At 42.6% G+C, this 25,073-nt stretch overlaps 1 protein-coding gene across 12 annotated transcripts in view; it reads left to right on the top strand.

Annotated features, from left to right (window-relative positions):
* The window catches only part of Ehmt1 (euchromatic histone lysine methyltransferase 1), a 150,631-nt gene that overhangs the window by 80,923 nt on the left and 44,635 nt on the right, over positions 1-25,073 (top strand). For 9 of the 12 annotated variants that reach the window (XM_029535938.1, XM_029535937.1, XM_021192329.2 and 6 more), the window contains exons 7-15: positions 144-221; positions 1,695-1,815; positions 7,208-7,345; positions 11,808-11,953; positions 19,762-19,905; positions 20,800-21,026; positions 22,051-22,218; positions 23,243-23,325; positions 24,404-24,510. In XM_029535938.1, the coding sequence (XP_029391798.1) occupies positions 144-221; positions 1,695-1,815; positions 7,208-7,345; positions 11,808-11,953; positions 19,762-19,905; positions 20,800-21,026; positions 22,051-22,218; positions 23,243-23,325; positions 24,404-24,510 (1,212 nt within the window). The remainder of the gene's footprint in view (positions 1-143; positions 222-1,694; positions 1,816-7,207; positions 7,346-11,807; positions 11,954-19,761; positions 19,906-20,799; positions 21,027-22,050; positions 22,219-23,242; positions 23,326-24,403; positions 24,511-25,073) is intronic. The other 3 variants (XM_029535939.1, XM_029535940.1, XM_029535941.1) reach the window with 1 other exon arrangement.

Raw genomic sequence — 25,073 nt, 5'->3', positions numbered from 1 at the left:
GCTTGTTTCTACCTTGGGGGCAGACAGTGCAGGGGGCAGGTCCCTTCCATGTATATCTGCCAGTGTTTTTAACATTTATTTTGTATCCATCTGCTTTCTGCTATAAGATCTAATGGGTTTTTGTTTTTCTTTGGCTTGATCAGATGGATGGAGATTCAGAGGAGGAACAGGAGTCTCTTGACACAGGGGAGGATGAAGATGGTGGAGACGAGTCTGACCTGGTAACCTCACATTTTTCTTATGCTTACATAATTCAGACCTGCAGCTGAGAGCACTGGAGGCACCTCTCCTGTATGCTGAGGGTCACAGGGTCTGGCCTGAAGGTCAAGAGTGGTAAAGGAGGTCGTGTAGAGTTGCAGCACAGGGCAGGTAGAGCATCTGTCATTATGTCCTTGGTGGGATCCATTAGCAGGCCAGGCTCTGGGGGAAGGAAGAGGGGAGTGCTACAGTTTGGTTTTTCATACCAGCAGTGCGTTGGGCTGCATTGCTGCTGAGAGAGAAACTGTTGAATTTGAGCTGTCTTGATCTGGAATGTAGAACCTGAGATTTGTAGGAACGGGTATCTTGGAAATAGGGAAATCGCTGGAATGGAGTCTTGGGAGTAGCCCATGTGTGAATATTGAGTAGAGAAGACAAGAAGCTTGTTAGCGTGAGGAAAAAGTACTATGTGTGGGATAAAGTATTGGACCAAGAACTGAAGAGGGAGTAGTCTCCCCTGCTGTCAGGCTTCTCTGGTGAAGGCGAGGAGGACATATACAGACTCTTTGGGTATGGTGAGGAAACAGTTCCTGGGGTTCTGAGGCATGATCCAGACAGTGGAGAACTTGGTGAAGTTTCTCAGAAGTATTTCTGTGTGAAAACATAGGATAAAGTGAGGGGTTGGGGGTGCTTGTAAGGAGGAACCCGGACAACAGAAGCCTGTGTCCTCATCACTGTTTTGCTGGGCTGACTGACATAGACCCACACATCCAACCCAGGACTTGGATGAGTGACATACTCGTCCAAGTATATCGAGATGGCTTGACATGCGACTCTACCTGTGTGTCAGCACAGTGTTCCCAGTGTCTGTATATGTCCTTGGGAAGTTGGGTTGAGAGACCCATGTGCTTTCTTCATGTGACCTCTTTCCAGCATCTCTTAGTACTAGAATTGGTGCTGTAGGCCAGCTGTGATTTGTGGTGGATGTCCTTTCTACACATGCAACATAGATGAGATATACTATCTCTCATGTTGCTATAAATTAATTATCCCTCTTTCTTGTTCTGCATGTAGTGTGCACCTGTGTGATTCAAGGGCACATTGAACATTGTTCCTTCCTGAGTGGGATGAGTGGATATGTGGAGTGAAAAGTAAATTACACACTGAGCTTATTTACTTAGTCCTGAGGAGAAATTTCCAATTTACTTTTTCCATTGTGCCAAACTCAAATTAAAGTAATGCATCCTAAATTAAATGAGTTTTCTTAATTTGTTGCCTCTAAAAGGACTGGGCTTATGGGGTTACTGGCCTTACAGAGATGTTTAGGAACAGCATAGGCACCTTTAGAATGTAGCCCAGAAACATGTGCAAAGGTGAAGTGGATCTTTTAGAGGAAGAATCAAGTATTTGATTTTAGAGGCAAAACACTAGGTTCTTTTTGGTCTTAGGAGCTCTCCCTGCTTTGCCTCTGACATGCTTGCCCTTTGTTCCTCCAGAGTTCTGAATCCAGTATCAAGAAGAAATTTCTCAAGAGGAGAGGGAAGACTGACAGCCCCTGGATCAAACCTGCTCGGAAAAGGAGGCGGAGAAGTAGAAAGAAGCCAAGCAGCATGCTTGGTGAGCACAGTGGAGCTGGGGTGTGTCAGCGGGAAGCTGGCTGGGGCTGGTTTGTGTGAAGCATTTCACTTGAGAAGGGTCTCCTATCAAATGCTGAAGATGCCTTTTTTTAGAGTCATGTAAGTGACCCTCAGGTAGTTTGCTTTGTTACCAAGCCTAAGTGAGTCTGCTTCGTTACCGAGCAGGAACCCAGCTTGGATAGTTTGTCCCTGCACAGGAGTAGTGCCTTTTTTCCATACCATGTGGAAGTAGGAAGTCTGTGGTCCCTGGCTGCCTCTGTGGCCTGAGGAGGTTTGTGCTTCATCCATAGGCCTTAGTAATAGTTTGTTAAGGTGAGTTCAGGAAGATCAGAGAGACAAAGGGTTAGTGCCAAGTTCATTGTATAGCTTTGTTGAGTTGTTCCTGGCACACAGTGGAATGTTTACAAATCTTAGTCTGGAACTCTCTCCAGGATCAGGTCAGCATTGTACTCACTCTCTAGAAGTCCCTGCCCTGCTGCCCTGGAGAACCCTCCCTCCCTCATCCCCTGGAACCACCTTCTGTTCCCAGGCAGCCTTGATGCTCTGTGCTCCTGATAGGCTAGTAGTTCCAGATTTCTGTGTGAACGGACTCGCTCAGTATGAACACCTTTTGTTCTGCTCTGGCTCCTTTGAGGTAATCATTTGAGCACCTTCCTGTTGTATATGTCCACAGAAATTTGTTTTGTTCCCTTCTGAGAAGTGTGCCGTCTGTGTAGGATGCTATTGCTTGCTAGTCATTTCTTGTGGGTGGACCCTGGTTACTGCACAGGTGTTCCTATCTCTGGCTTCCCTAGCTCAGTCATAGTCAGTGTGCTCAGGTCTTTGGGAAACTACTAAACTCTTCTGAACTGTGCATCTCATTGGACATCACCTACCACACAGGACCTGGGCTGTGGACTCCTTCTGTCCTTGCCACTGCTTGATGGGGTCTGTCTTTAAAGCTTCAGTGCTTCCAGTGGGTGTGCAGTGGTCCTCAGTAGCTTCACTGTGTTCTTTCCAGATTGATGATAAGATGGAGCATCACACCTTGTGTGTATTTTCTTTTCTGAAATGTGCATTGTGTATTTCATTCCCTTCTCACTGAGTTGCAAGTGCTCTTTAAATGTTCTAGGTAGAATTTTTTTTTTTTTTTTTTTCTTATACAAAGGAATTTTATTCGAGCAGGAAGAAAAATGAAATTATAAAATTTCAGGGAAGTGGATGGTACTAGAAGATATTACATTCAATGAGGTAGCCCAGGATCAGAAGCACAAATTCCACACATTCTCTTTGCTGTGCTAATCCTAACTTCTACATTTTATACATGTGTATTTATAGGGAATAAGTGAATGTGAAGACCAGGAAACTAGAAAGGGGCCCATGAGAGGGGAACTAAGAGGCTTCCAGCAAGGGGACGGTAGCTGGGCTAGGAAAGGCTAGAAGACAAATGTGATATGAAACTAGAAGGAGAAATATTTGGGACAGAAGGGTATAGAAGGAATTGGGACAGGAAGGGGAGGGGTGGAGAGAGTGAAGAAGGATAAGTCAGAGGTGTCCTTGGAAAAGTAATAAGGAAACCTGCTAATTTTAAAAATAAAATGTAAAATAAAAACAAAAAAATCAAGACATGCAAAATTTGTTTTTAAATGTTGAGCAAAATTAATGAATCCTCTGTCTAGACCATAATTCCCTGGCAGTCAGAAATTGTTAGCAATTTTGTATCTGAAAGTCCAAGACAAATGTCTGTCCTGTGGTAGGGAGAGGAAAGGAGATGGGGAAGGAGGGAAGGAAAGGCAAGGCAGGGCAGAGGAAATGGAAAGGGAGCAAAACAAATAGGACGAGAAGGAAGACAGCCATTGTATGCCTGTACGTTTTTCTAACGTGTGGATTTTATAGATAAAAAGTCTAACAGACATTCAACGATACGCGGCATGTATTATTCATTTGATCAAACATCATTATTTATAAATCAAGGCTGTCCTACAAATGTCTGAAATATATGAACTCTCGCCCTTATGCAAATGTGTCTAAAATGAAATCGTGCCCAAGATCAATGANGTCAGCAAAGGAATTTTGAGAGAGAAAAGCTGATCTTTGGGAGCCTGAGAGACTACAATACCCCACTACTACTGTGGGAACAGCCCAAACTCCCAGGTGGCCCTCTGGAGGGAAGGAGCAGGTTGGTGACTCTGGAGAGAGTCACCAGGTCTAGCAGGTGCTGGGACAGAAACCCCCTAAGGTTCTCCTCTCTGGGCCCTGTCAGTCTCAGAAGCCCAGCAAATCTCAGCGGGGGATGGAGCTCTGAGGTAATATGCCTGGGAGAAGGGGAGGGGAGGAGAGAAGAGAGAGAAGACAGAGGCACTCAATCAGTCTGGAGTCATACCTACACCCCTACCTTAACTTCCATGTAAAAATTTCATTTCTATTACTACAAGAAATCTTAAAACAGACAAGAATAATATGATCTTTAAGGGTCAAATGCCAGAACAGGAAAGATGGTTCAGTGGTGAGGATGCTAGAATTCAGTTCCCAACATCCAAGTTGATGGTTCACAACCACCTGTAACTCCAGTTCCAGTGGATTGGTCATTAAATAAAATAAGTCTTTGTTAAAATAAGTCAAATGCTATCTTTCCCCAGCTCATCTGAGTGAGCCTTTGGGAACCCGCCTACTCCGGATCATGAAGCAGCTTTGCACTGGACTCTTCGTCTACTGCCCACACAGCCCTCCGGTTAAAACAGACCCCATTATGGCGGTGATAAATGAATTGCAGGGCATTCCTCTGAATTCAGTCCCACTTTTGCCCGACTGTCCAGGACATGAACTTGTAGCTTTGGAGCTTCCCTGGCAGGCTGGGAGAAATGCAGCACCTGGCTTCCAGGCACGCTGCCATAGGTCCTCCATCAAGGTGGCTCTGTGAGCTGCCCTACAGCACGGCGGCTGCTCAATCTTCCGGTTCAGGTCTAGGTAGAATTTTAATGAATGTTTTGTACCTAATCTGTGGCTTGCTTTTTCATTTTCCTAATAGTATATTTAGACAAGAGCAGCTAGTAAAATTTTTTAGTGAAGTGAAATTTATGAATTGTTTTCTTTTATGGTTCTTTTTTGCTCTAAGAAATCTTTGAGTAGATCAGGTGACCACTGTGAAGTCCACATTTTCTTCTCATGCTTTCAACATTTACACAGGTCTTTAGTGCACAGAGTCAGCATTTGCATGCATGAGGAGACATGTGTTGGCCCCTTCTGTAGGTTGCAATCCATCAGTGGATCAAAAAAAACCTCACTACTTTTTTTTTTTTTTTTAAGATTTACTTAGTTTTATTCATGTGTATTAAGTGTTTGCCTGTATATGTGCATGCATACCACATATATGACTGTTTACTCTGGAGGTCAGAAGAGGGTGTCAGATTCCCAGGAGCTAGGGTCTCAGGTGAGTGTGAGCGACTCTGTGAGGTAACAGGTATTATTAACCACTGAGCTGGCTCTTCAGCCCTCAAGTCAAATTCTGACTGCATTTATTTCTTGGGAATTTTTGTCATCAGTGGTGTGCAGGTGGCGCTTCTGAGTTCCTAATCTGCTTCATTTCCTTGTTTGCTTATTAGCTTAATGCTGCACAGATAGCACTGCTCAGTTTGTTTCTTCTGACAGAAAAGAAGGTTTGCGGGCTAGATCCTGTGAGACAGCCATGTGACATTGGAAGGGCTGTGTAGACTTCTGGGGTTTGCCGACTGATACAGGGTTGTGTGCCGTCTTCAGTACCTCATATACCTGTTCATTTATGCTGCCGTTTGAGATCAGAAAATCCATGTGGTTTTACTGCTGGCTTTGACAAATGTCTAATACTAAAGGATACTTTGAAGGTAGAGATTGCATACTTAGATATTTACTGGAAATAATGAATTTTATTGTTTTATGTAAAATGTTTAAAAATTTAAGTCTATGTTTTTGAAATTTCTTGTCTAAGATCTTGGTACAGAATACAGTTTGAATTAAAATATATTGGTACCATACCTCTGTATTAATGATTCATTTATTTCTGGTCATTTATATAATACTACATACTGATATTTAGATTCAATGTTAGTATGTAACATAAGCACAATTTTTGGGGTTCCACATGAAATTTCTTTATAATTGGAAATGCCATATTTCGTATAGGTGTCTTGGGCCTTTCCTCGTCTCCAAGGATGAGAGGCTACGTAAGTCTTTGTACCTACTCCACGACCTACAGAATTAGTTTTGGAATTAGGCTTCTTGGATCTATCCATCTTGACATGTTTAGAGTTTATTGCGCTTTAGTGAGTTGTATGTGTAGCTCCACAGTTAAGCTGTTTCATCATCATCTTCAAACTTGCAAATTTAATTTTTCTGTTATATTTTAAGCTTTCAAACAATTTACAGAAATTTAACACTTTTTGAGATATGGTCTCACTATGCATCTATCCTTCGGAGAGTGTGCTGCCATTGCCTTCCCAAGTGCTGGGATTAAAGATACATACTGCCAGGCTGGGCTCATGTATCACATTTTTATTTATTTTCTTGATATTTTACCAGGTTTTATTTAGCACATCTGGACATAAGATGTATTAATTGGAGCTGAGGAGATGGCTAAGCAGTTAAGAGCACTGGGTGCTCTTTTAATGGACCAGAGTTTAATTCTCAGTACCCATATGTTGGCTCACAGCTGTCCATATAACTTCAGTCCTAGGGGATCTGCTACCCTCTTCTGACCTCAGCAGGATCAGATGTACATGTGGGACATTTACATACATAAAGGCCAAACACTGATATGCACAAAATCATTAAATAAATCTAATTTTTTTTAACTTGAAAAAAAAGAATGTAATTTTGAATGGTTGGTTTTTGGGTGGAGGTGGGGAAGTCTTACCCTGTAGCCCAAGGTAGCTCAGAATGCATTGTTACCCCGTGTTGGGCTTGTCCTTCCAAGGGCTGTTAGAAACATGGGCACAATACTGGTTTCTTTGGTACTTCTGGTCAGCCCCTTTCTTGTGAAACTGGGTATATACATGGGGAGTTAATGTATGATAATAGAAACTGAAGTGGCCTAGGTAGTGCTAGTTAAATTCATCAGAGTTCATTAGAGTTAATTCTTTCTGAGAACTGGCCTCTAAATTAGAACGTTTGTTGTTTTGTTTTATTTTGGGAGTTTTAAAACAGAAGTATTTTTATTGTGTGGATGTTTGTTATATGTAGGTTAGAGGACAGCTTATGGGAGTAGATCTCTTTATCGTGTGGGTTCTATGGGTTGAACTCAGGTTGTTGGATTTGGCTACAAGCGCTGTTGCTTATGGAGCCATCTCTCCAGTCTTCCTGGAACGTTGTGAATGTTGCTATTGGGCAGTTTTTCATGATAATGTGTATTCTGTGTATAGGTTCCGAGGCTTGTAAGTCGTCTCCAGGAAGCATGGAGCAGGCAGCTCTGGGAGACAGCGCTGGGTATATGGAAGTTTCCCTGGATTCCCTGGATCTCCGTGTCAGAGGAATTCTGTCTTCCCAGACGGAAAATGAAGGTTGGTGTTGGAGTGTGACTACACCATCTTGCTTGCTTACTGGCCTAGCTCTCCGTGTTAGCCTGATGCCCCCTGGTGGATAATAATGGACAGTTTGACAAAGCACTCATTTTTTAAAGGTGACTGAATAGACATGGTGCAGATCATTAACTGCTCAGGTGGGAGACAAAAAACAGCAGAAGCCTTTTGCAATATTTGGGGAGCTAGTAATTGTGATTCACAGTGTGTTCCCAATTGTGAGCAGACACACTTTGTGTGTGCCACCCTTCTCTGGATGGAATGGGTATATATTTTGTGCAGTGTGCTTTTAAGTGGTCTCTGATTTTAGCTCTGGTTGGTTGTAGCTTGTCTTCTAGCTTCTCTTGGGCTGACCTTGTTCTGCTATGTTTGCAGTGGAGTGCGGCCTCCGGTTACAGGTGCAGTAGTATCTGCCATGGTGCCTGAATCATTGTGGCTTGCTGTCATTTTTTTTCTGCCTGCTCTGCTTCTTTTAAATCACTTAAAAACCTTCTAGCCATGAAAACTAACCAATCAATGATATCTAAAAATCTTTATGAAACAGAATGTTAAGGGGAAATTTAAGACTCCACAGCTGTTTACACTCTGTTCAGATTTCTAAATCATGGTTTTGGTTACTGTAGGGATTTAATGATAAAGGACAGACACCCAACTTTTAAGATTTTAAACGCTTAGGAAACTGATTTTACTTTTGTAATTTAGTAATGTAGTAAACCACATCTTTGCCTCTCACATGAATTTTGGGTTTGTTCAAAAAGTGATTTTTTTTTTGTTTGTTTCTGTTTTTTCTTTTATTCTCACAAGTAGAACACAAACCTTTTCAAATTTCATAAAGCCCTGTTGTAGGTAACTTGTATATCCTAAGTTAAATAGAACTATGTTTTAAGTATTATAAACTTCTAGATTTGGATGATTAGAAATTTAATTGTAATCAGGAAATCATGTTTTATCAAATCAACCCCATTACTGTTTAGCAGAATCCTGCCTGTTGTAGGTGCATTAAGAGGAGATTGTGATGAGATTTAGGGAGCCCTTTATGTAGAAATGTGCTGTTCCATCTCTGATACAAGTGAAGGTCACAGATAATAAACGCCACTATAAAGACTTAATGAGACTTATAAAGACTACAATGGTTGGATCCAGGTTCCTGAGACAGGCAGGCAGGCAGGTGGGGGTGAGGTGCCATTGTAAAATTGTTCCTTTGGGTTCTATGGCATTTTGTAGATTGACCTACAATGCTGATTCATCAATCAGTGATTGGTTTGTGTACAGTAGACATGCTTTTTTTTTGACTTAGAGAATCAACACCTTGATGAAAAGCAGCTTTGCCTACTTGCCTTGATTTTAAAGCACAGAATTGGGATACCTGGAGGTAGGGAGTGGGAGATCAGTGTCTTGGAATTTTCTGAGGCTGGTCAGTGCATTAGGATGGTCAATCCAGTTTTCGTTCAAGAGGGTCTAGGCTTGAGCTGAGGACCTGAGTGAATATTTGTGTCGAGGTTATAAATCATTGTTTGCCTTGTCTTTTCCCAGGATCTTTGCTTGTAGGCGTGTGAAGGTAATAGGCTAAGGACTTGAGTCTGGGTAAAGACAGGAGATAAGGACACTGGCAGTGTGGGTGATGAGGGGATCCCAAGCTCCGATGAGAATTGGTGTGTGTTTACTCCTTTCAAGGTAGTGAGGGGTAGGAGAATGGAGGCAATACATGAGGTGAACTAAAGTCTCAACCAGTAGCCAACATTATTCAGAGCATCAGACAGTTTATACTCTGAGGGCTGAGAGGTGTCACATGAGTAAGTGTATAATCACAAGGGTAAGCCACACATGGCATACAGGGCACTTGTAGCAGGTGAGCCATACTCTCTATAGAGACATATAAACAAATAACAATATCCATATGTAATGAATAAAGTAAACTCCCTTCTCTCTCAACCTGAGAGGCGTATGAAAGCACATTCTAAGAGCAGTTCTGTGTTTTTTGAAGAAACAGAAAGACTCTTATAGTGGTTTCTTGGGGGTTTTCACAAGCATTTAGAAAATATCTTACACAACTCCATTCTTGAGCCATGTTCTGACAGTGCACAAGTGGAGGTTGTGGCAGTGTCTCCTTGTGGTGTCTCAGTAGTTCTTCAGTTGTAGAGATTGAAGCACACCCGTATCTATCTGTGCAGATGGATCTGTTCTGACAGTGCTGTCCAGGCGTGAACCCTCCTCCTATCTCACCTCAGCCTCCTCAGACACAGACAGTTGGTGTGGCAATAGAATATTTGCTTGAGCACTTCTTTTTGTATTTGAATTTGTGTGTGTATGCGTTTCTATTTATATCAGGTTACTGAGCAGGAACTTCTCACAAGCCCATTTCATACATACGGTGATTCTAGTTTGAGTTTTACTTTAGATTTTCTATCTTTTGCCTAGTCAGGCAGCTAGATTTGTTTGAAATCAGTTCCCCCTTTCCATAGAAGTTTGTTGTCTTTGAGACAGAGTTTTATTTAGCCTAGCCTGGCCTTGACTTCCCCGTGTTGTCAGATTGTTCTGGGATTTCTGATGTTTCTGCCTCTTATCTCCTGAGTGCTGAGATTATAGGCTTGTACAATGACACCCATTGTCCTTAGCGCTGAGAATCCAACACAGGACTTGTGCATGCTAGATAAACATGCTGCCACCTGAGCTACACTTTCAGTCCTGCCCATCATTTTTTAGCCTTTTGTGGGGACTAGATTGGCTAAGACTCATAACACATTATCGAGAGGCCAGAGGTAAACAATGAATGGCTTCCTGGGGTAAAGGTGAATCCTAGGTTGAGCATGGCATTGCTAGAGACCAACTGAGGCATTGTGTGAATTTGGAGCGTTTGAATGCTTTGTAGATCAGGTAGTTCAAACCAGAAGCAGTTCAGGGTTCAATATGTGGTGGGGGGTGGGGTGGGGTCATGGAAGGCTTGTGTTGAACAAACTGGAAGTTGGGCAGAAAAATAATTTGGTTACAGTTATTCATTCTGTTCTGCTGATGAGTCCCTTGATAAATCACAAAGCTAGTTCTGAGTGGTTTGAAATTAACCATTTCGTTTTTCTGTAATTCAGGTATTCAGAAGAAATAGTTCAAAATTAGTTTTCATCAAATGAGCTAGCTAGCTTGAGGTGCTCAGGGTTCTTTGGGTGTGGTCTCAGTGAGAGTTACTGTAATATTCTTCAATTTAATTAATTAATTAATTAATACTTGAGACAGGGTCCAGATATGCAACATGGATAGGGTGGCCTAGAACTCAAAAGAGATTGTTCCGTGTCTGTCTCCAAATTAAAGGCCTGCACATCTTGTAGGGTGAGAGCCCTAGTCTGTTTTTTAGGTGAGAATATTAGTTAATTATTTTTAGAGCGGCAGTACTGTTTCAAACACAATTCATCTTTTATCTCTGCTGTTTAACAAGAAATAGGACACGGTCTGCTTCAGTGTCTTTTGGAAGTAGCAGTCCTGGAAGCTACTAGTCAGATCCCAGAATCCTTTTTGCATGTTCTTTCTATGAGGGATGAGTTTAGCTTTACAGTGTATAGGGTTTCCTTTAATCTTACGGCTTTTATTTTTCACTGTGGTATTAGGCATTATGTTATTATGAATATTTTTGGTTGTCTGTCATCTATCATGTGTGTAGGCATGTGGGCCATGGCATGCATGTGTGGAGGTAAAAAGACAACTTTTAGCTCTTGCTTCTTTTCTTTTACCGTGTAGGTCCTGGGGATTGAACTTGGGTGCTTAGACTTGACCCCAAGCACCCTTATTTGCCAAGACATCTCACTGGTCCCACTGTCCTCTGTTTTCCTTCTTCAGCCTATTTTATGGATTCTGTGGCTAGTGGGTAATGTTCTGAGTAACAATCAAACCATTATTAAAGCCTTCTACATGGAGGGTCCCCTCCCCCCCCCCCCCCGACAGGGTTTCTCTGTGTAGCCCTGGCTGTCCTGGAACTCACTCTGTAGACCAGGCTGGCCTCGAACTCAGAAATCNGCCTGCCTCTGCCTCCCAAGTGCTGGAATTAAAGGCATGCACCACCACGCCTGGCTGGATTTTTTTTTTTTTTTTAAATGGGTATAATTTAGACCCGCATGAGGGAAATAATGTTTCAACATGTAGTGAAATCTTTTCTTGCTTGAAAACTGGATTTAGGGATTGCTGATGAACTTGCAGCCTGTCCTGTGACATGGACATGTAGATATAAATCAATGAGGAGTTTTGGAAGATTTGGTAGCTGATATGTTTGTGGGTGAGATACAGTCTGTCGCCTCACTTCCCATGTAGGATGTTACAAGAGTATGCTTACTTGCCACTGAGCAGTGCTGATGTGTAATTTCAGTGTGTATAAGATGGCTGTAAAGACTGTAATTGATTGTTCTCTGGACAACCCTTTGTAGGTCAGGGTTGCTTGAGCTGATGTGTCTGTATGACTTAGGGCTGGCCAATGGTCCGGATGTGCTGGAGACGGATGGCCTCCAGGAAGTGCCTCTCTGCAGCTGCCGAATGGAAACCCCCAAGAGCCGCGAGATCAGCACCCTGGCCAACAACCAGTGCATGGCCACTGAGAGCGTGGATCACGAAGTAAGCATGTTCATTTTTCCTTAAAATGGCAACAAGAACTGTCATACTTCAGAATCACGGTGTTTTCTGCTAAACCTTAAGTCAGTAGTGTCAGATAACTGGGATCCTACACAATATTGCATTAAAAAAAAAACGCAACCAAACAAACCAAGGAAGATGGGGCTGGAGAGATGGCTCAGTAGTAAACAACACATGCTGCTCTTTCAGAGGCCCCAAGTTCAGTTCCCAGCATCCACATCAAGTGGCTCACAACCTCCTGTGACTCCAGTCTTAAAGGATCCACTTGCATTTTTTTTCCCTCTGGGCATATCATTCTTATATATTGTACTCTTTTATTATACACACAAATAAAAATAAAATCCTATGAAAAAGGAACATGGTGTACAAACTGTGGTTGCATGAAAGTAGTGTGTTTCAAGATGTGTTCTGTTTACTGAGAAGTGAATAAATGGAGAGTGTTGTCACAGTGTCCCGGCCTGGGACAGGCTCTGCTTAGAATACCCTACTGCCTTTGAGCTGTGGTCGCTCCTCTTCTCTTGCTGTGTCTGACGTAGACCTGGGAGGATTGATGGTCCCTTCACCCTTATTCCTTCTGGATTGGAAGAAGGCAAGCAGGCAGCAGAGGCAATGCTTTTTCAAAGAATTTCTGTTTTTTTCTGTTTTGGTAACATTTTTTTCCCCCGAGACAGGGTTTCTCTGTGTAGCCCTGACTGTTCTGGAACTCACTCTATAGACCAGGCTGGTTTCAAATTCAGAAATCCACCTGCCTCTACCTCCCGAGTGCTGGGATTAAAGGCGTGCGCCACCACTGCCAGCTAAGATTTCTTTCCTTCAGCTTATCATGCTATTTGGCTGCTAATGACAAAGCAGGAACAGGGTGAGAGGCTCAGTGGGCAGCAAGCTTGTTGATATTATAGTGAGAGAGGTACTGGTTGCTGAGGCATGACCTTTGGAGAACTCTGTTTGCTCTCTGAGGGAAGACCTGGGCCAGGACCTGGTACTTTGGTTCTGTCTACTCCCTATTGAGTCCTATGACTGTCATTCCAGTTAGGTTTCTGGACCATTTGATGGTTGGAACCTTTTTCACTAAATAAATCATTGAGTTGTAAATTGCTCGTTTTCAAGGTGAACAAGATGTGACAGTAGCAGCAGCAGAACAACATGTTTGCAGCTGCACGTTGTGGCCATGGGACTCTGTAGTTGGCCCCTGCAGTTTCCTTGTGCTTCACAGGTAAAGGCAGAGAGGCTAGGTCACCTGTCCAATCCAGGAAAAGGTAGGAATAGAGATGGAGCCAGAGGTTAATCCTGAGCTGCCCACTTGGGTAGTTGATGGGACAGCCTAGTGTGTCTCTAGTTGGTGCTAGGTCAGCTGGTTGTGGGCTGCTGCTGCTGCTGCTAGACTTGCCCAGCTGATATTCCCAGTACCTCTGTTAATATAGTCAACTTTCAGTGGAATTGATGTCATGTTGCTTTTCTCAAAGCTTTAATTTCTGCTGTGCTCTGGTCCAGGAACCACATTTTGAAAATCGCTAGTCTCTTGACATGGGTATTAGGGAAGATCTAGTGAAATTTTGTCTCAATTTCAGTTTATTTTCTCTAAATTTAATGTCTATATATCTATGTTTCAGGCTAGCTGGCTTTTAACATTTTTATTTCCTTTTCTCATTGGACTAAACAGAATTCATTTGTTGTTTCTAGTGTAGTCAAAGATTTTTTTAAAATTTATTTACTTATTTTATGTATACAGGTATTTTGCCTGTGTACCATCACATGTGTGTTCCTGGTGCTCATAGATGCCAGAAACTGGTGTCAGGTCCCTGTGATTGAAATTAAAGATAGTTGTGAATGTGGGTGCTGAGAATTGAGTCAGTCCTCTAGGAAAGCAGCCATCCCTCTAATTGCTTAGCCATCTTTCCATCTTTATTAGAAGATCTTGAGTATTTTCTCTTTTACTTCTCTAGTTCTTCATGTCACTGACCTACAGGGAAATAGATCCCAGATGCTGCTGAATTTAGCTGATGGCGTTCTTATGCTGTTTAAGTCATTCCCCATAGTGTTTGTCACTTGAAAACTAAATCTGAAGACATGGGTAGATTTAAGGCTTAAGACTTATGTAATTCTGGGCATGGTGGCACATGCCTTTAATTCTAGCACTTGGAAGGCTGAGGCAGGTGAATCTCTAAATTCAAGGCCAGAATGGTCTACAAAGCAAGTCCAGGCAGCCAGGGCTACACAGAGAAACCCTGTCTCACATTCCCTCCCCACCCCCAAACAACATCATCATCAACAACAACAACAACAAAAAGCAACCTATATGATTTAACCTTAGCAAGGAGGGTATGCTACAAGGTGGTAGGGTTTCCATGGCAATTTCTGTCCTTCCTTATCTGGGTTTTGCTTGTAGGTTTTAAGTTTTGATTGATGATTTACTGTGTTTATTACTTTATTTCAAGCTTAATTTTGTTTGATTGCTTTCTTCTATCATCAGTGGTTGGAATTCTTTGGGACAAGTGAGTACTCCCTTATCTATTAGAGTGGCGTAGTGTTTCTGAAATATGCTTCATGTTGGAAAGGCAAAGTGCATAGCTATAGCTTCTTCTACAACATTCTTGGAAACTCATGTTTTTCTGGGTATGATACTTATTACTTTTTTTTTTTTTTGGTTTTTTGAGACAGGGTTTCTCTGTATAGCCCTGGCTGTCCTGGAATTCACTCTGTAGATCAGGCTGGCCTTGAACTCAGAAATCTGTCTGCCTCTGCCTCCTGAGTGCTGGGATTAAAGACGTGCATCACCACGCCTGGCTATTATACATTTTTTTTTTAAATGAAATTAAACCTGGATTCCATAACCACAGCATTTGAGGCAACCTCTGGTAGAACTGTCAAATCCAAGAAACAGGTGCTTCCAAGGCCGCTTGGATTTGGAAATTCTCATCGTCTGGTTCCTTCACCTATGTTGTAGTTCGGCGGATCTCTTTGAATTTCTTGACAGAATTGCAAAGGCCAGATTAGCCCAGTTTCTTTGTAAGACTGTGGAGAAGGCTATGTCTAGACTGATCTTAAGATTGATACCTTTCACTGATGTTAGCAGCTGCTGTTACCTGATGTGTACCTTGATCATGCATTGGAGCTTTCAAAATGTTGTCGTTTTCCCATGGATTGTCGTTTGTTGGTCATAATAATCTCATCTGCTTCATTGCCTAGTTGTATTCATCTTAGAGGCAAGGCTGTTCTGATGTGAGACTCTTGCCTAGTGTCTAGCAGTCTTTAAGGCACTAACTTGGTTTTTCCTCAGACTTTGAAGTTAACTAGTATTCCTTTTACAATATTGTTATGAACTGCTATATTTCCGTATTTGGTGAGTTTAATTCTTTGCATTGTTATTAAAGCTCAGATAGCCTTACCCTTGCTTCATGGAAAAAGACACTAGTGGTCTAGTAAATTCTCTTTCTTACGCTTCCATATAGTATGCATTTGGAAGACCAGAACCACTGATTTGAGGTCTGGTTATTAGTGTTGGTGCTGTAGAGTTGTGCAAAGGTAAAGGAGCTATGTAGAGTGCAAGTACACAACTTGACACTAAAGTAGCAGGGCTGAAAGTTTAATAGTGGAGTCAAGTCGGGAGGAAAAGTGAACTGTAAAGAGGTAAGAATGAAAACTCAGTTCAGATTGACTTAATCAACCTGGGTCAGATTTGGGGAGTCTGATGCCAGGTGGTTGGTTCATTGCCAGCATGTTTAGTACACAAGGAAGCATGATTACATTAACACTCAACTCAGGGTACATGTCATTTCTTCCAAGAAGATGGGTTCTAGAGATGCCTGTATTAGCTTAAGGAAGGATCTAGCCTGGTCTCAATCATATAGATAGCATAGAGATCATTTTGGGCTGTTAGTCAACTCTGGTCTTGGTTGTGAGAACTGGTGGAGCCCCTGTCAATACAGCTAATTAAAGGGTCATTTGGACTATTAGGTATCTCCAGTCCTGGTCATGGGAGCTTGGGGAAGCCCCTGGCTATACAAGTAATATGAAGATCATTTAGAGTACTAGCCAACCTCTAGTCTTAGTTGTAGGATCTTGATATGGCCTGGCCCAAAAGATAACATAAATCACCAGACTATTTATTTATCACTGCTAATTCCCACCCTTCTAAAAAAAAACAAGTTATATGTCCTTTCCTTTGATTTTTTTCTTTGTTTGTTTGTTTGTTTTGCTTTTTGAGACAGGGTTTCTTTGTGTAGCCCTGGCTGTCCTGGAACTTACTTTGTAGACCAGGCTGGCCTCGAACTCAGAAATCCACCTGCCTCTGCCTCCTGAGTGCTGGGATTAAAGGTGTGTGCCTCCATGCCCGCCGTCCTTTCCTTTGAAAGATCAATCCTAGGTACTTAATATTCCTGGTTTCCCTGGAGATGTGTGGTGCAAGGATCTTTGTGCTCCCAAGATCAAGATATTACCCCAACTATTTAAGAAAACACCCCATGGGCAGTCTCTTAAGAGCCAGCATGTGGTTTGGCTGGATCTACTTTTCTGAGGCCAGACTGAGAAAGGTAATAGGTTTTAGCTGCTTGCCTGCCATGTGTCTGACCCCCATCCCAGCTTAAATGGCATAGTTTTGTTTCCCTTTTTCTTCTGGGTTAGACAGCTTGTGAGATTTACAGCTTACTTACCCAGTATGTTTGTTTTTCCTTTTCTCTTTTTATCTTTTAAATTAATAAAAATTGTCCTTAAGCTTAAAAAAAAGTACAAATAAAAAAAAAAAAAACCACCACATTATCAAACTGGAACAAAACCATTATCTGAAAATAGTATCCACAATTATCAGATCTTGACTGTGGAAGTAGATATGATACTATATCACCTTTCATGAAATGATCTACTATATTAAAGAGTTTTGTAGCAATAGAAAACAATGTTACTCATTAAAATTCTTTTTTGAAATTTTTTGGTATCAAAATATGCTTTTTATATTGGCGTGGTAGTTTTATTGCTATATTAAGATAAATTGAGGGCCATTGCAATGGCTCAGTGGATGGAATCACTTATCACCCAAGTCCAAAGATTTGAGTTCAATACCCAGAAACCATGTAAAAGTTGGAAAGAGAAAACCAACCCTGCGGAGTTGTTCTGGCCTCTAGGGCCACTACAATGCCTCCACCCCTCCTCTGTCTTGTCTCATCTTTCCCCCACCCCTTTCTTCTTCCCTCTCCCCTCTCATCCTCTTCAACCTCTGGGTTTCAGGGAATTATTACTATTCTTGTTAGGTATGTGAATTTTCTTAATGTCATGCTAAATATGGTACCTTAAGCTTTTAGTGAATAAAACCTTCACCTATAAATAATCTTGTGGAAAGTTAAAGTGGACTGCTCAGGTGAGAATGTTAGGAACTTTAAAAGTAGACATGGGCTTAGAAGGAGTTTAATTGTTCTCCAGGCTCCATTCTTTTTATGTGCATCGGTGTTTTTCCTACATGTATGTCTGTGTCATAGTGTCAGATCTTGGAGTTACAGACAATTGTGAGCTGCCATGTGGGTGTTGAGAATTGAATTTGGGTCCTGGAAGAACAGTCAGTGCTCTTAACTGCCGAGCCATCTCTGCAGCCCCAGTCTCCATTCTTAAAGCTTTCCTTAATAGAATGCTTAATTTAAAATAAAAATAAAAATAGGCATTCTGAATAGGACTTACTTTGTAGCAACAGGCATGCAAGAGGACGGGATTGTGTCCCCCTTGCTGTCCCCGCCTTGCTGTCCCCCTTGCTGTCCCCGCCTTGCTGTCCCCACCTTGCTGTCCCCGCCTTGCCTTTCTTTCTTGTTGCGAGCCTGATTTTCCTTGTGGAGTATGCAGCAGCTTTTTAGTTTCTTCTGGTTCTATACTTCATTCTTGTCTCCAGGTAGATGTATTTGAATCATCTGTTTGCTGTTGTTAGTGCTTGCTTGCTTTTGACCTTTTGAAGAGACAGGCCACTCATCTCTTTGGTTTGCCTCTTCCTGCTCTTTTCCCTTTAAAGTGGAGGCTGCCTCATCACTGACGTAGTTGTATACTCTGTTCATGAACTCCCATGTTCTCTTCCCTTTCTCAACCTTAAGAAAGTTTCATTGCGGGCTGGTGAGATGGCACAGTGGTTAAGAGTACTGACTGCTCTTTCAAAGGTCCTGAGTTCAAATCCCAGCAACCACATGGTGGCTCACAACCATCCATAATGAGATCTGACACCCTCTTCTGGAGTGTCTGAAGAGAGCTACACTACACTTGCATATAATAAATAAATAAATCTAAAAAAAAAAAAGAAAGTTTCATTGCTATTCCATTGAAGTACTTTCTGGGATTACCTACCTTGTACTGTGCTATTTGATCAACATTCCCCTAGACCGGAACTCTGTGTCCATTCCCATTGTAGCTGCTGGACAAATCATCTTATTATCATTCAGATAGTTCAAGCTCTTTATAAAACCGCTCAAATACTAAATATGTGCATGGAATTTCGGATTCAAAATTCATGAATTGTTTTAGTATCTTTTTTTATAGACCTGTGTCTTTACTCTCACATTTTCTTTTATAAATCACTCACCCCTTCTTCCGCAATCTATAAAGAACTTGCGTCTATAGGTCTTGACCAAGATTCCTAGTGGTATCAGGTGGCTGTTTCAAGATACACATGCCCTGGCTTTCCCCATTTTGAGTTTTATGTCTTAGATATAGGGAACTATCCAGGCAGCCTTGGAAGGTCTCTGGTTCTTGCAGTCTGGATGGGCATCGGCACAGCACTTGTTGGTTGGTCTGTTCCTGTTTCTTGTGTCCACTGCTTATATTCTCCTTGCTGGGTTCTTTGGGGTAGTCCTTGGCACACTTAGTCACATTTTCAGATAGAATCTTAGGAACAGATATATTTGGAAGCTTTTGATTTGTATTTCAGATTGCTAGTTGTTTAGAAACTTTGCAGAACTCAGGCCTAGGTCCTTTCTGTAGCTCCCATGGCTCCTGGCCTATATATACAGTTCAGTTGAATATATTGCACTAACAGAGCATAGACGGAGTGGGGACTATGTCATATTTCTTTATCAGCATATCTGAACAGTTATTGTTTGCTGGAGAACATTGATAGTTTTTTTCTGAATTACCACTCATCTTTTCCTCCTTTCGGGCTGTTTTCTGTCTTCCTATTGGCTGTCAGAGAAGGCTCGTATATTGAAGCAGCCCTCTTTGGTCTGCATAGCAAACAGTCACTTCTTTTCTGGTACATAGAAGGATCTCACAGCAGCGTCTGTGACAATTGTCCATGAATCTTGGTTTTCTTGGTACTTTCTGTGCTTGTGTCCCTTGGGCATATCTGAGAGACATTGCTCTGTTTCTTACATCTCAGCTTTGATTGCATGTGTAGACGACTTCAGATGGATGACTTGGGACTCATGGAACTGTGACGTACTGGCCACTTGAGACAGCCTTCACCTTCTTACCTAGAGTATGCTCACTGTCTAGCTTTCCTTTCCCCCTGTTGTTTTCCTTGGACATGCCCAGTCTAAGCTCTTGATTCTCTGGTCACCTAACCTCTGAATTCGGTTACCTGCTGTCATCATCCCTGGGCTGTGCAATAGACAGTGACTTCCTTTTTCTGGTGTTGGGGCTCTCTGTTGTGTGACAGGTACTTTATACTGCTTGTGAATCTAGGCTTGTTTCTGAAGGCTCATGGCTCCTTTAGTCACCTCATATTTGCTGAGAACTTCCCATATGTCTGGTGCTTTCCATTGCCCAGTGAGTGGGAAAACTGTTCCCTTGCAGCTCTGTCACTGATGCCTGGTCTTGTCTGCTTGCAGTTGGGCCGGTGTACAAACAGCGTGGTCAAGTATGAGCTGATGCGCCCATCCAACAAAGCACCGCTCTTGGTGTTGTGTGAAGACCATCGGGGTCGCATGGTGAAACACCAGTGCTGTCCTGGCTGCGGCTACTTCTGCACGGCGGTAAGAGCCCAGCCCGCCTGCCGGGCTTCAAGAGTCCTCTGCAGAGACTCATTCCAGCACCATACCCCATATAGGGTCTATTCCAGAAGCCCTTCACCACAGTTCTTGAGCTTTCTTATTATAGACAAATGACCTTGCGCCCTCGGTTTCCCTTGTTTTGTTGTGTGGATTTCTGTCTTGAGTATAGAGGAGGGCATGCCTCCTCCCTCTGCTAAACCTTCTGTGCTCTGTTAGTTATCACTGAGATCTTATCTTCAATGACTGTTCATGAGATACATATGCATCCACCAGGCCCATAGGACAGGCTCTTTTTTATGATGCTTCTGTCAGTGCCTTCACATACCGGTACCTTCAGATGTCCTGCTGCCCTCTGTGACCTAGGCCACGCACCTGCTCCGAGGGCTTATCTTTGAGTTCTGTACCTGGTTTTCTTCCTAGACTTCCCTTTTTGTGCTTCTGCTGAGAAAAAGAGAACTCCTCCGAATTCCATTGTTTCTGGCTCTGCAAGAACAGCTGTTCTAATTGGTGCTCTAAGTGCTAGTTACTAGAATGGTCACCTTTGGACTCTTGACTCTATCTATCGTTATGTCATGTGGGCCTTCTAGACTATGCCTTGTACAGCTCTTGCTTGTTTAGAGTGGCCAGACTGAGGCCTCAGCTAGCTGGGTTACTGGGATTGAAGATGGGCAGTGGTGACTGTGAGATAATCTTTGGTGGCCTCTGCTTACCTTGTGAGCTCTTTGTAAACTCAGTGTTTTGTTTCCCTCCTGTTGGTCACCAGGCTGTAAATGGGCTTCTACTTGCCTGAACCTGAAGGGTTCGGTAGAGTTCCCTGTAATTCTGTGAATGTTATTCTGAGTTTTTAAAAATGATTGTCATTTTCATTTTTTCCAGGGTAACTTCATGGAATGTCAGCCTGAGAGCAGCATCTCTCATCGTTTCCATAAGGACTGTGCCTCTCGAGTCAACAATGCCAGCTACTGTCCCCATTGTGGGGAAGAGGCTTCCAAGGCCAAAGAGGTGACCATAGCAAAAGCAGACACAACTTCCACAGTGACCCTAGCCCCTGGACAGGAAAAGAGCCTGGCTGCTGAAGGCAGGGCTGACACGACCACGGGCAGGTACTAAACAAAGTAGCTGTGGCCAAGCTTTCTACATAATATCCCTAAAGAGATATCCTGTATAGTTACCAGTTTCTGTTGCCTTTGCCAAAAGTCTCAGTGAACTTTGCCATTTATCATGGTTTCTGATCTCTAAGAAGTGCTGGTGTTAATTTAGTACTATCTGTACATGGGTCTCTTTTATTTTGGTTTGATAAAATCATCTATGTTGAGTCAGTTTTTGCGCTCCTTGACATGATACAGCTCATTGTGTTTCTGTCACAGTCTCCACACCCTGAAGCCGTCTCTCAGCAGCTGTGGGACCTGCTGCACCATTTGCTGCAGGGTTGAAGACAAGATAAAGATATAATATTGATTGGCTTTTCTTAAAAAGAACTCAGTAGACCAGTAGAAAGAGCTTTTGAGCGGGGTGGGGGGCAGGGGGTGTAGACAGATGACTGTAGTCTCTCCCGCCAGGCGTGCCCCGATAGGAAAGGAATGGTGAAGAGATTCTTTACAGATAGTAACAGAGCCACCAAGTTCCTTTGCAAAAGAGGAAGGTAATTTTATAAGCATGACAGCAGTAGAAAAAAAATAACCTAAAATTTCATTTTGAGGTCATTTAGAAGACTTGGATTATATGTAAATATAGCTAAACAATGGGTTAGGAAGGTCTTAGTACTTTCCTATTAATTGTTAAATTCAGTATTCTCAGGCTATATATATTTCTGGTATGCATTCTTAAACTGTGGAAAGCAGTAGATCCGCTAGATACAGCCAGAAACTTCTGTATTAAAATAAGGTTTGAGTGAGCAGATGGTACCTAGTAATGTTGCGCTGACTTCTGAGTGTCTCGTGTATCAGGGGATGGGGTCCTGCATTGAGATTTGCAGGTATGAATAGACTGGTTGTTGACTCTACTCAGAGGCAACCTGTGTGGTCTGGTTGGAGTAGGTCTTATTTTATATATTCATTGGTTTCCGTGAGAAAGAGAGGTTTTCCAAATAATGAAACTCAACATCTTAATATTTTCCTTCTCATGAAGCATTGCTGGAGCCCCAGAGGATGAAAGATCGCAGAACACAGTCCCTCAGGCACCAGAGTGCTTTGACCCTGCAGGGCCGGCTGGGCTTGTGAGGCCGACGTCTGGCCTTTCCCAGGGCCCAGGAAAGGAAACCTTGGAAAGTGCTCTAATCGCTCTAGACTCTGAAAAGTAAGAGCCAGGGTGGTGTTTGTTGTTGTTGTTTTGTTTTGTTTTTGTTTTCAGGGACAGCTTAGAGTCATGGTCTTCCCCAGGGATTCTTAGTAATTTCCAGCTTTTTGAATAACAACAGTTCATCAAAAGGATGAACATATGAGGTGTCAGCCTCATATGTCTTTCCATTGCTGGGATAAGTTGTTGCAAATTATTCTGTTTTATGCCAAGAGCAAGAAGTGAGGTTATTGTTATCCTTAGTATGACCTTTATTGAGTGAGTTGTTGAAGGCTGCGAGAGCACACACTCTATTCCACGAGCTCCTACCTTGCTGCCTAACCTCTGCCTAATGTAGGCTAGTCCCTACGCTGCAGTCTTTCTTGGTTCACAGGTCCACCTGTGTCCTCTTTCCTTGAGGACAGCATCACATTCCTTAGAGAGGTTTATTCAGGTGACCTCTAAATTTACTTTGCCCTGTAAGGAAAGTAGGTCACTCATTCTTAACAGACAAGTCCCTCTGTTACTCTTCCTTATTTTGAATAGTCTCTCACTATTTCTGTCCTGGCCCATCTGATACCCATAGTCCCTATCTATTGACCTGGCCCCAGACTTTTCCTGACCCTCCACCTATAATCCCTGTTTATGAGTTGATGTAAATTCCATAGCAAATACATTGGCTCAAGCCCCTTCCTTGTTGCTATAGGGTAGTTAGTATCACCCATGCTAGTTGTCATCTTAATATTTTGCCTGGCACTTAGTGTGCCATCTTGCATGTCAGAGATGACTAGTGCACGATGACTCCTTGGGATCCCCTGAACCTCTGTAGTGCAGCAGCTTCTCTGGACCCGAGATAGGCTCTGTGCCATGTTACCAATGGTGTTTTAGTGTGTAGCATTTTAATGACATCTGAAGACAGTTGCTTGGGGCAGTGCCTCAGGGATTTAAACATGCTAGCAAATGCTGTCACGGTCGGCTGTACCTATTGCCCTGTTGTTTTGACAATAAGAGTCTGGTGCTGATTGCTGTTCGTTGCTTTTTACAGACCCAAGAAACTTCGTTTCCACCCAAAGCAGCTGTACTTCTCTGCCAGGCAGGGTGAGCTGCAGAAGGTGCTTCTCATGCTGGGTGAGTTGCTCCATCTGAGGCCATGGAAGGAACACCTGAGGCCTTGTTAGTTACACCTTTTCTCATGAGCCCCATCTCACTGTCTGATATTTGAAATTCTTTGATTCCTCTGATTGGTAAAAGAAAGTGTTCCCTGGTAATGAGTCTGCCTCTTGACACTAGAAATGTTCTCTGTGCAGCCCTGGTTTTAAAAAGGAGTTAGTTAGGTGATGATTAGATGAAGCAGAAGTGCACGTAAGAAAAGCAGCATGACCCGGTCCTGGTGTGACATGTTGCAGTGAAGAGCCCAGTGCTTGTGCTGAGAGGAACAGTGACCAGGGAGAGGGCTGCTGTGTGTGCCTCTGCAGCTGTTGGGCTTGGCTTAGCTCTCTGATGCCTGAGACTGTGCTGGCCCGGTTACAGCTTGATACCTGAGCTCAGAATTCTAGGCTTGATCTCTGACGGCCATCTTTTTTAGGTTGAGAGCAAGTGTAAAGAGCTCGTTGACTGACAGAAATCATGAAAGAAGCTAAAGCTTGTTTGAGGAGAAAGGGAAGATGGGAAAGTTCGTTTAATTTACAAAAAAATTAGTTTTTACTCTTCATGGACTTCATGTAGTATTAAACTGCTTCATTACTTTTTTGCATGGTACTTTGGGTAAATGTCTAGAAAAATGTACAATATTTGGGAAGCTAAGATAGGGGGATTTGAATGTTAAGGGACAGTCTGGATTATATAGTGAGGTTTGTGTCCCCCAAAATAAAAATAAAACAAAAAGTAAGTGTCTGAGTCTCAGGGTCACACTTGTACTCCTGAGACCTGTCTGTTCTTAGAGCTGTTTGCCCTTATCACTGTTTGCATGAGCTTTCAAGAGGCATGGTGAGGTAGTCTGACAGACCTGCTGGGGAGGTTGATGTGGGGCTGGTCCTAGAGCACAAGTTGGTGTGACTCCTGCCTGCAGACAGGCCATTGTGGTAAGGTGGCTACATCATGGCTCCAGAGCTTGCTTTTTATCTTGAAGATGTCCATGTCATAAGCATCTTTGTGGAAGAACATTGTGGTTGTGTATGATATAATTAGTAAAACTGCTTGTTTACAGTTGATGGAATTGATCCCAACTTCAAAATGGAGCACCAGAGTAAGCGTTCCCCATTGCATGCTGCTGCGGAAGCTGGCCACGTGGACATCTGCCACATGCTGGTTCAGGTTTGGAAGGATAGCTTTGAATAGCTCTTAATTGCAGTGGTACCTCAAGGCCACCATAAGAAGATGCCTCTCAGCCCTGTGGTTGTTGACTGCTTCTACTGTTTATCCTGACATTTGCCTTTGTTAGAGTAGCTGTGTTTCTACTTAACTTTGTAGTTTTAGTTTAGTCTTGGCTTTAATATCTAAAGTCTGCTGTATAAGATGGAGGCTTCGTGGGGCCCAGATCCTTCTCTCTTCTACTCCTAGTGACTAATTATCTCTCCTTCATTGTTTAAACCACAGCTATAATTTGCTTTAACTTTATGAGACGACTGGGTCATTCCACATTGTGGAAGAAGAGAGAACACAAATTGTTCTGATATTCACATGTCTTATGTTGTATGCATACATCTCCCCTAATTTAAAAAATGTAAAATATTAAAAAACAAAAAGTATGATCATTCGAATACTTTATATTTTAAACTTTTGGGCCGGGTGGTGGTGGCACACGCCTTTAATCCCAGCACTTGGGAGGCAGAGGCAGGTGGATTTCTGAGTTCGAGGCCAGCCTGGTCTACAGAGTG

The sequence above is a fragment of the Mus pahari genome, chromosome 3, assembly GCF_900095145.1.
Source record: "Mus pahari chromosome 3, PAHARI_EIJ_v1.1, whole genome shotgun sequence".
NCBI classification, from domain to species: Eukaryota; Metazoa; Chordata; class Mammalia; order Rodentia; family Muridae; genus Mus; species Mus pahari.
The sequence above is the reverse complement of the archived record's forward strand: the minus strand, read 5'-3'. Positions and strand labels throughout refer to the sequence as shown.